Source organism: Oryzias latipes, chromosome 2 (genome assembly GCF_053564925.1).
Source record: "Oryzias latipes strain Hd-rR chromosome 2, Olatipes_Hd-rR_3.1".
Taxonomy (NCBI): domain Eukaryota; kingdom Metazoa; phylum Chordata; class Actinopteri; order Beloniformes; family Adrianichthyidae; genus Oryzias; species Oryzias latipes.
Genome location: NC_136238.1, coordinates 51531572 through 51543015, shown reverse-complemented (window position 1 = coordinate 51543015; position 11444 = coordinate 51531572). Strand labels below are relative to the sequence as shown.

General features: G+C 46.4%; 1 protein-coding gene and 1 long non-coding RNA gene across 3 annotated transcripts; one reads left to right on the top strand and one right to left on the bottom strand.

Annotated features, from left to right (window-relative positions):
* Window positions 1-3564: 3564 nt before the first annotated feature.
* On the bottom strand, window positions 3565-7588 carry dhrsx (dehydrogenase/reductase (SDR family) X-linked). 2 transcript variants are annotated; one of them, XR_002874864.2, is made up of 8 exons: window positions 7401-7588; window positions 6037-6144; window positions 5798-5866; window positions 5562-5663; window positions 5281-5488; window positions 4114-4321; window positions 3783-4046; window positions 3565-3702 (listed from the first exon to the last, which is right to left on the bottom strand). XR_002874864.2 is itself a non-coding variant. In XM_004086009.5 (7 exons), exons 1-7 carry the CDS (start codon window positions 7573-7575, stop codon window positions 3873-3875), a joined length of 1044 nt encoding a protein of 347 aa, XP_004086057.2. In that variant the 5' UTR covers window positions 7576-7588; the 3' UTR covers window positions 3565-3872. The 2 variants fall into 2 exon arrangements, 1 of the variants encoding a protein (XP_004086057.2); XM_004086009.5 differs by having other exon boundaries at window positions 3565-4046.
* Window positions 7215-8574, top strand: LOC144990023 (uncharacterized). Its single transcript, XR_013653952.1, has 2 exons — window positions 7215-7458; window positions 7874-8574. It is a non-coding gene; the product is annotated as an uncharacterized LOC144990023 (long non-coding RNA).
* Window positions 8575-11444: the final 2870 nt, after the last annotated feature.

Here is an 11444-nt window from a genome sequence, read left to right as displayed (position 1 = left end):
GGTTGATCCGTGGTGAGTTTCTGCTTCATGCAGGCGTTGAGACTTTAAACGTGATCTTAGGTCTGAATGTTCTGTAGATGTGAGAAAAACTGCTCACATGCAGACATGGAACCAAACACACACTCACACGCCGCAGTGAGTGACGGGCAGTGGGTTTTACGTTTTTACAATCCCTGCGCGATTCACCTGCTGCCTGTCCCCACAACACCTCACCCCCCCCCCCCCCCCTGCTTTCTTCTTCTAACATCCCGTCCCCGCAACCGCGCGCTCTTTCTCAGAGACGGGGGCGCGCAGTTTTAGGCACGGCAATTCACAGGTTTCCGGGTGGTACAAACTCTTTGAAATAATAGATAATAGTAACTGATAGTGCTGGTGTAGATTTTTTTCTCCAAGCACCGCTACTACTGCGCGCCTCTGGCATCGCATCGCGCCCGAGAAGGACTGGTCTAATGAAAAAAAAAAAAAAAGTTAAAAAAATTAAAAGATTTGTCTGCGAGCCACATGTGACCATCAAAAGAGACATATATGGCTCGCGAGCCATAGCTTCCCGACCCCTGGCTTAGAAGAACCTTAACTGACCGTTCTGTGTCTGAGTTTAAACACACAGTTCAGCCAGTACTTAGTGATATTCTGAGAAAATACTCTGAGACCAGCTCCCATAGTATCAGTCCTAGTATAAATGACCACTTTGTTAATGATGCCTTACAAGCCCTCAGGAGTACACTCCATGTTGTTGCCCCCTTGAAACCTAAGTTCGTCAGACAAAACCGAGTAGCACCGTGGTTTAACGCTGAAACTCGTTCTCTTAAACAAGAAACCCGTAAGTTGGAAAGAGAATGGCGCCGCTCCGGTTCAGAGCAGTCTCTGGATATCTGGAAACATAGCCTATTAAATTATAAAAAAGCTCTGCGTAGAGCTAGAAGCCAGTACTATTCAACCTTAATATCAGAGAATGGAAATAATCCAAGATTTCTTTTTAGCACTATAGCTAAATTAACTCGCAGTCAGAGCTCAGTAGAACCACATGTTCCTGTTTCTCTCAGCTCTGATGATTTTCTTACATTTTTCGATAGTAAAATCTCAAATATTAGACATAAGTTAAATCAAGTTATTCCTACTATCAGCCCAGAACAGGCTGAAGCGGTAGAAGTGGAGGCATCCATAGAAACCTCTGTAACATTGGACTGCTTCACTGCTGTGGATCAAGTGGAAATAACATCAATTATTACATCCTCCAAATCCTCAACGTGTCTGTTAGACCAAATTCCCACTAGACTTTTTAAAGAAACTTTTCCCCTAATTAATGATCCCATATTAACAATGATAAATACCTCTCTGGAAACGGGTTACGTGCCACAGTCTTTTAAATATGCAGTTGTTAAACCTCTTCTGAAAAAGCCCAGTTTGGATCCTAGCATCTTGGCCAACTATAGACCGATATCAAACCTGCCCTTTATTTCTAAAATCCTAGAAAGAGTTGTAGTTAAGCAGCTTTACTGCCACCTACAGGACAACAGCCACTTTGAAGACTTTCAGTCGGGGTTTAGACCTCACCACAGTACGGAAACTGCACTAGTTAGAGTCTCTAATGACTTGTTATTGGCCTCAGAAAAGGATCTACTTTCTATTCTGGTCCTGTTGGACCTCAGTGCAGCCTTTGACATTATGCCTTTGACAACGCCTGCATCAGAGACATCAAGACCTGGACGACAATTAATGACCTCCTCTTGAACCCAGAAAAAACTGAGGTCATTATACTTGGTCCTAAAAACCTCAGAGATACTCTGTCTGCTCAGATAGTCTCCCTGGATGGCATAAGTATAGCCCCCAATTCCACAGTTAGAAACCTTGGGGTTTTACTTGACCAGGATTTATCATTTAAGGCTCACATATCTCAGGCGTGTAGAACTGCCTTTTTTCACCTGCGGAATATTGCTAAGATCAGAAATCTACTTTCTAAGAGTGATGCTGAAAAACTCCTCCATGCATTTGTTACGTCGAGGCTGGATTACTGTAACTCCTTGTTAGCAGCGTGTCCTAAGAGTTCCTTAAGAAGTCTCCACCTTGTTCAGAACGCAGCAGCTAGATTGTTAGCTGGAACTAGCAGAAGAGATCACATCACTCCTGTGTTAGTTTCACTTCACTGGATCCCAGTTGATCCTAGAATCAAGTTCAAGATCCTCCTGTTAACCTATAAGGCCTTACATGGAATGGCCCCGTCCTATATTAAGGACCTCATAGTCCCTTACCATCCAATCAGAACACTTCACTCACTAAATGCAGGACTGCTTGTGGTTCCTAGAATTAGTAAAAGTACGGTTGGAGGTAGAGCGTTTAGCCACCAAGCCCCTGTCTTATGGAATAAACTCCCAGCTCATATAAGAGAGGCCGACTCAGTTTCTACATTCAAAGCTAGACTGAAAACATTCCTCTGTGGACAGGCTTATTGTCAGACTAGTTAGTATTCAGAGACTATTTAACTTAATGTTAATGTGTTTAAATTAAACTTAATAATAACTATTTCTTTTAAAAGGCTGCTAGAAGTTGAAGCTGGGGTAACTATGGTGCTCCGGGGTTCTGTCCTCTTTTCTCTTCTACTTCTATCCTTCCTCTCCTCTATTCTTGATCATTATTCATCATTTAGTTCTCCATGCCTCTGTTTGGTGCAGTGATTCATGTATTGTCCCTCTTTTCCTCTCCCCTCCTGGGGAGTGGGAGTGCTTCCAGACTCCAGTTGGTTCATCCGTGCTCCAGTTCCTGACCGTTTACCTCGCCTTTGCTCCTGCTCCTACACCTGGCTGTGGTTCCTGTCTCCGGCTCGACTCGCCCCCCTGACTGTCCCCACAACCACGGCTGGATGAAGCTCGTCAGCTGGACTTTATATATGTAGTTGTAGATTTAGATAAGTTAATTCTTCTCTAAGAGTTCTGGTAAATCGCCTGTCCGTCCTGGGGGAGGATCCCTCCTTCATGTGGGCACCCCTGAGGTTTCTTCGTTTTTTCCGGAATCCGTTTTTTTGGGAGTTTTTCCTTACCGCGAAGGGGGGTCTAAGGGCAGGGATGCCAGTATAGTTTAGTCAGTTTGTTAGTTCATTTTAGTATTTTCCTATTGAACTCTTTGTATTCGTGATCCTTTTGATTTCATGTTTTACTTCGAAGCCCATCGAGACGACTGTTGTTGTGATTTTGGGCTATACAAATACAATTGAAGTGAATTGAATTAAACCAGGTGAACTTTGACCGATGAACTGATCGGTGGGTGACGTGTGGATGTTGGTGACGTGTTGATGAACCAACACGGACGGCCGTCGGTGCTCGACCTGAGCTTCATAGCTTCAGAAACTAAATGTATTTAGACTCCACCGTCCGTGTGGAGGCGGAGTCACAACACTCTCCGTTTGCAGGCTGTTTGGGGTCTGCAGAGACGCCATGTTGATGACATCACTCATGTTGATGACATCACTCACTGACACGTCACAACAGGACGCCAACCACAAGTGATGGAATCATCTGTCAAACTCTCAAAGAAAGATTTTCTGTTGTAGCAAAGCCTGAAAGGGTCCAATTCAAAATAAGAAACTTTATTGATCACAGACATCAAAGAGCGTCTTCTGATTGGTTCCCAGGCGTCAGTCAGCAGCTTCAGCTGGACCAGGGGTTCGTATGGACTCCGTCATGGGGGGTTCCGTTCTGAGGAACGGGGCTGAGAAACATCAGGGATGTGAGGAACCGTGACTAAGCTCCGCCCACCAGCATCTGAACATCTGCAGACGGTTCACCAACCAGGAGCGTCTGCTTGAAGGTCCATTTATCTAAAACCCACGGAGCCTGTGGTAAAATGTCAGGGCGAGGGTCCCCGTCAGCTGTGGGTCCCTACAGCCCCACCAGCTGGCAGCTCTTCTTCCACAGCTGCTCCTGCAGCTCGGGGTCGTAGGACGACTCAGAGGATCGGGTCTTCCGGCCGTTGTAGAGGTAGCAGCCGCCCACCCCCTCCATTTCTGCGGCTGCAGCGGCGTAGACGGAGATGGAGGCGCCCTCTGCTGGCGTCTAAGGGAAATTCAACTGAGATGAGTCAACACACAGACGTTGGACCTCTGAACCCAGGGAAACTTACCCTGAACAGAATCTTAGCCACCGGCCTCTTCAGCATCTGCGCCAGGGTCCACAGGTTGTCGTAGAGCGCCGTGTCCACCATGCCGGGGTCCACGGCGATGGCGGTGACGGGGAAGCCACCGGCACTGAGCTGCTCCTGCAGGTAGTAGGTGAAGAGGACCAGAGCCAGCTTGCTCTGGGCGTAAGCTCCATGGGAACTGTAGCAGATCCTGGAGGACAACCACAGCAGTTACTGGGTTTCCCGCCAAAGAACAACTAGATCCAAAGTCTTCCTCCAGAGACAGACGGCAGCACGCCGTCACTTCCTGTGCTGCTGAACGCCACTGTCATGGAGGGAAAACAGAGAACTGTGGAACGTGGAGAAGATCTCACAGGTTCTGACCTCGAAAACCGGATCTGACCTGCAAACCGGTTCTGACCTGTTAACTGGTTCTGACCTCCAAACTGGTTCAGACGTGCAAACCGGTTCTGATCTCCAAACTGGTTCTGACCATTGTAACTGGATCTGACCTCCAAAGTGGATCTGATCTCCAAACTGGTTCTGACCATCGAAACCGGATCTGACCTATATGTCCGACCATGGATGGACCATGTGACCGTTAGGTGGCGGGGTATTAACGAGGGTAGAAAATGTCGTAGACGTTCACACTGATGTGAAGCAGACCCACAAAAGTCTCTTAGGAACCACAAGGGTGGAGCTTAAGGACTGAAAATGCTGAATGTTGTTTCTCTTTTGGCTTTTCCCATCAGGGGTCGCCACAGCGAACGAGTCGCATGGTAAACTTGGCAATGTTTTACGCCGGATGCCCTTCCTGACGCAACCCTCTCAAAGCAACCGGGCTTGGGACCGGCATAGAAGTAGAGAAGGGAACAGGGAGAAGGCCGGAGTTGAACCTGGGTTTCATGGACGGAAGGCACCGCAAACCAGCACAAGCTAAACTGTCTCCCCACTGAAAATGCTGAATGTAATGACCTAAAACCAGAGGAGCCAATCGGAGCCCTTCCCCATGAGACGCAGACACGGCGACCGTCTGTCTGTAGCCGCTCAGTTTCTTTCAGGCCAGAGATGAACCCAAAACCAGCCAATCACAAACACCCGAGGACGTTCAGCTGCTTGGGGAGGAGCTACAGAGGACCTGGCTCAGAGCCAAAGACCAAAGTCCAGTACCTCCTGTTCAGGTCGTCCAGGTGGAGCTCCCCGGCGTAGTGCGTGGCGGAGGACATGTTGATGATCCGGGAGCAGCAGCCCCGCCCCCCTGAGCTCTTCAGCAGGTCCAGCAGCAGGTTGGTCAGCAGGAAGTGGCCGAGGTAGTTGAGGCTCCAGTGGAACTCAAAGCCGTCCTCCGTCCGTCTCTCTGGAACCAGCATGGTTCCGGCTGCAGAACAGATGAGGAAGGGGAGCTGAAGGTTGGTTGCTCACACGTGACGAAGGGGGAGGAGCCTACCTACCGTTATTGACCAGCACGTGGAGAGGTAGACCCGTGTCCCTGAAGGCCTGCGCGAAATGTCTCACCGACTTCAGAGACGTCAGGTCCACAAACATGAACTCAGCTGCAAGAACAGAACACATTAGAACCCGGTCAACAGAACCAGAATGGTGGACGTCACGCCGTCCAGAAAACCAAGAGGACAGCTGAGGGGAAGGTCAGGGGAGATGAGGCAGACGGGACGGGTAGACGGACGACCTTGTCCTTCACCGCTCTCCGCATTGATCGTCCTGATGGCCGCCGACCCCTCTTCTCTCTCGTTTCCAGCTGCAGGGGATTAAGAGAAAAGGTTGCTGACTCCGCCCCCTGGATGTGGCACGCCGTCACATTCCTCTGACGACGTTCTTTACAAACATTTGTGGTCAGAACCTTCAGGTTCAGGCGTGGAGCTGCTCAAAGTTCTCCAGACACATGAAGGTTCTTGAAGCTCCACCTACCGATGATCACACGCATGCCCAGACCTGCCAGGTGTCTCGCCGTCTCAAGGCCCATCCCTCTGGTGCCCCCCGTCACAATGGCCACCCTCCCCTTTTGTTGTGGCAGGACTGTGGGGGAGGAGGACAGACCAGAACGTCAGACTGTGCAGGTACCAGGCTGGAAAAGGCTCCAGACCCAGAGCGAACAACCGGACCTTTGTTCCAGGATCTGTCTGGAAATCCCAACCCCCCCCCCCCTTTTAGAAAGAGCCTTACCACCCCCACCCCAAGGCGGTGCATCACATGCCGAGGCTTACTGGATGAAAGGTCCCTCAGACACGCGTCCAACCAGACCAGAACTGAAATCTGGAGTTAAAGGAACATTTCACGACTTTGAGTCACATTTCAAGGATTTTACCCACAAAATTTCAATGAACCGCCCACCCATCCGGGCCGCCCGCTCAACCAGCCGCCCGCCCCGCGGGCCGCCCGCTCAACCAGCCAGGTTTCAGCCCAGAACCAGTTTAGACTGTTCCGGTTGAAAGAGGAGGTCCTTTAGGATGGTCTGGACTCAAACCCGGATCTCCTGGTTCTTCTGTCGGGCCGTGTGGAGCTGAAATTGGCGCACCAGGCCGTTCTGAAGAAGACGTGTGGAAAGGACGAGGTCTGTTCCACAAACACGGACCTGCAGAGGAATGTTAGCGTCGCTCATAAGAGTTCAAAACACGGACGGCGGTCATCCATGAGAACTTTGACGACCCCCCCTGAGTAGAACAAAGGAACTCTGAGTTTTGTTTGAGAACTTCAGGAAGACCTTCAGACCCCATATAGACCACAATGCATTGCATTTGGACAACATTTATTATATTTTATTTGTTATAATGTACCCACAGTCCTCATCAGTGGAACCGTCTTCATGAAATGTTCACATTTATTAGGTTTGTACTTTGGTAAATAGGTGACGTCATACCTTACGTGAAAAAAATAAAATAAAATAGAGAATATTTGAGAACGAGCGAGCCTGGTTGGTAACATTTAAATGAATATTTGTCTGGATTTGTCCGAACCAGACTCGAACGCATCCTCCAGGTCCAGCGCGCTGACAGGCTGACACTTTCCCCAGAAAACCGCTATTTATGCAGCTCTTTTTGTCCCTCTATGGCCTCCGTACCAGACCTTAACGCTTCAGCTGTCACCGCAGAGATGACGGCGCGAGGACAACACGGGAGACCTTTGATCCTCGAAAGCCGCGCCGAACGAAAAGCCCAGTTCTTACGGTCCAGCAGCGAAAAGGATCCCTTCCGAACCGCCGTCTGTGCAGTGTAAACCACGGAACCGCGTACAAATGCCGTTTTTACGGCGGAGGTTCCGGACGGAGGACCCACCCGGCAGCCGGAAGGAGCGGTGCCTCATCTGGTACCAGAGGACCTTCATCCCGCACAGGTACAGCCGCAACAGCGGAACCAGAACCGCCAGCAGCCACATAGTCCCGCTTCTCCAAAAGCGGTCCGGATCCGGAGCCGGGCCGCTTAAAGACCAACCGTGGCTCCGCCCCGTCATGGCGCGGAGCCGCCCCCCGGAAGTACCGCTGCGCGGGAAAATAAATAAATACACGTAATTAAAAAAAAAAGAATCTAAACATTATGGAGCAATAACTATTTTAAAGTTGGCTTCAAAACTATAAATGATTTACCTTTCAGCACGAAACACAATTTGTGTTTAGCAACAAGATTTGTGTTCATGTGTCCAAAACACACAAAAGAAGTGTAACCGAGAACATCATGGAGGCCAGAGGAGAAACCAGCCTGGATCCAGACTGTTTGCTGATTTCAATCCTTCATTTGCCTTTTTTTTTCAGGTTCCGGGTTCCGGTTCTAAGGTTCTGCTTGTGAACACCATGACGGACTTGGAGAAGTGTTTGATCACAGACGTCTGAACCAACATGCAGTGATAAACCAAAGAGCCAAATCATTTCTAGAAATATGACGCCTGGATTCATCACAGCAAAGCTCTGACCTGCAGACAACTTGACCTCAACTCTGAGGCGCCGCTGATATCAGCTGAAGAAGGATGTGGACCTGAATCTAATGTCTGCAGACATATTTCTTTATTTATTACACATTTTAAGAACATAGCCAGACTCCGCCCATTTCTCTGTCTTGCCAGCACAGAGGTGCTAATGATGCTTTTATTTCCAGCAGACTAGATTACTGTAATGCTCTGCTCTCTGGTCTCCCAAGAAGAACGGTATCAAACCTTCAACTGCTGCAAAATTCAGCAGCCCGCGTGTGGACGAGGACCAGCAATCCTAAAATGGCTGCATTGGCTCCCTGTGCCATTCAGAAATGATTTGAGTTCTTCTATTGGTTTACAAATGTTTTTATGGTCTCCGGCCTTCTGATTTATCACGGTTTGTCTTCTCATCTTGTTTTTAAATTTGATTGTATTTTATGCACAGCACTTTGAGTGACATATGTTGTTGTAAAAGTGCTATATAAATAAAGATTGATTTGATTTGATAATAAAAAATAAAATAAAAGATTAATCACTTATTGAAAATGGTTAAATTGATTGATTTCTAATGTTATTTCTTCACTTGCTCCAAAAATGGATAAATTGATTCATCATTTTTTCCTAATGTAACATTATTTTGCACATTTTTTTAACTTTTAATTCTTGATCAAGTTTTTTATACTATGAAGATTTTTTAAACAGTATTATGTCTATTCTACTGATATATTATTTTTTAATCTTAAGGATTTTTCTAAGTAACATAATCTGCAGATATTTTAGATAACTGATCTTCATTTGTCATGTTGATTTCTATAAGTTAATCTTTACATAATAATTTAAGTAATTCATCTTTGTCATGTGCTTTATTGATATTTCAGGATTCTTAATTCTGTCTGATAAAAGCTAGAAACCAGATATTGATAAATCATGTAATAAAACGGTTACGGTATAAAAGGGGGGGGGGGGATTATAGAAGTTCACTTCCTTCCACTCCCCTTCAAGCAATATTTATTACCCTTGTTCTATCCTAGTCACTTTATCATTGGGAGTTGGGTCATCTAGACCCACTAGACCAGGGGTCAAGCTATGGCTGGCGAGCCATATATGTCTCTTTTGATGGTCACATGTGGCTCGCAGACAAATCCTTAATTATACTTTTTTTTTTCATTAAACCAGTCCTTCTCGGGCGCAATGTGGGTGTGTGTTTGACTCCCCGTCTGCATGTGATCAGTCTGTCTCATCTACAGAACATTCAGACCTAAGATCACGTTAAAGTCTCAACGCCTGCATGAAGCAGAAACTCACCACATATAAACCAGACTAGACCATCAGCAAAACTACCACGAGAAATACTCATCATTTATTAGCAACAGAATAACAATGTTATTAAAAAGAATCCACAGACTTATTGTACTTTAAAAATGTTGAAATTAAATCAAATGCACACATTCACTTGTATATTTAGTTTTAAACATATTGTCGCGGACTGAGTTTAACTGGGCAGCTGTTGGGCCGCGTTAAAAGTTCTGGAGTTCATTGAACGCATCGATCATGCAGAGATCTGATTGGCCCTCAGTTCTGTCGCCCAGCCTGTTGTTAGGTAGTTCTTTTTGTCAGGAGTTGCTGAATTAATTGTACGGCGTTTGTTGTGGTCTGCAGTAACCAGAATAAAGAACCTTAAAAGAGGTAAAGTCTCAGTGTGGGAAAGGGACACTACATTATTGGATGGCTCTTTTGAAATTACATTTAAAAATATAGAGAGATACATAGATGACTTTATTAATATAAATTTAAAAAAATATACAGTATAAACTTTATAAATATGTGGTAAATATGTTCACTGGTGTCCATGGATTACATGCAATCTTTCCACCTTTATCCACCTTTGTCATGGTAGGGAGAACACCTCAATGGAAGGGGGGGGGGGGGGGGGGGGGTCATCTGGATCCCATAGGATAGCACAAGGGTTAACATGTCTAATTATCCTCAGTTTGATTAGTCATTGTATGAATGTATAACTGATGATTGTATTGCTTTTGTGTATTATTCTTATTTGATTACTTGAAATAAACCACTTCAAATCAAATCAAATCAAATCCAGTTTTTCTGCATCTCACAGCCAGCTGATGGTGTTTGGGTCTCTGATGGTCTCTGATATCAACATTATATCCAGGATGTTCCATAATACAGCTCATGATGAAGTGATGAGGCCCGAGGAGGCGTCTGTTATCAGAGATGAGTCCTGGTCGTTGTCCTGCTTATACCACAGTCGCTACTGAAAAAAGAAATAGTTCATCAAAACCAGAACTTTAAGTCACTAGAGCAGACTATTTGAAACATGTTGTCATGGTGACGGCTACTGACCCTGCGCTCACCTCGCTCCACAGCAGCAGAGATCTGCTGAATGTCATCATTTCAGAGGAAAGTTCACCTCTTCACGCGGGTTTGAGTCCGGATGATGAAGATAAAAGTTTGTGTCAGTAGTTTCTAGACTGAAGAAACATCCAGCCTGAACTCTCATGAAACAAACCGTTTCTGTCGTTAATTCATACTAAAATGGTTTATGAAGACATATTTACTCTGCATCCATCAATAAGGTAGAGAAGACAGAAAGAGAGCACTTCAGAGTCAAGTCCTCATTGGTGTTGGTAGTCAAAGGGACAGAGATCCGGTCATAGACACATTTTCTACTGTGGAATGACATCTGTCCACCTATGTTTCTGTTGCTACGGTTACCAACTGCTGCCTAGGCCAGAGCAGGAATATAGAACAATCAGGACTCCTGTTTTAGGTGTTCATTATCAGTGTTGAAGGGACACCCTACAGCCCATCAGAATGCAGTATTCAGCCAGAGTCTGTCAAATGTTCTGTACCGTCCTCCTTCTAAACCGCCTCAGGGTCTTTGGAACCTGTGGAAACACGGCTCCTGTTTTCAGGACACTCAGACTGAACTTTTCCGTCATTTCACGGTTTCGTTTTGATGATGAAGTGCTTTCACACTTGGATCTCTCCGCCTTCATCTGGAACAAGGACCGGCCTGTACTCCCCCCTCCAGGAAGAAGAAGACCATCCTTGTTCCATGAAATGGTTCCTCAGATTCAGAGGAGCAGCTGGAACATGACATTTGTTCTGTGGTTATCAGGCCTGGGGGGGGGGTTCAGAGTCACATGGAGCTCAGTCAGACTATTGGGGTTTGGGTCGTCTTTGGGGGGAATCTAGAGACCAGCTTCTACCTGGTGAAGCAGGAGGACCTGCAAGCCCCCTGGTTCTGGTTCTGGTTTGATCCAAACCAATCCAGATGAATAGTGCATGTAGTCATGGTGACTGCTTCTAGACCCTTGTCATCAACAAAATATGCTCTTTGTGTTTGAACAATGTTGTCTAATAGCTCCCATAGTCTCTGCACCTTCTTAGTC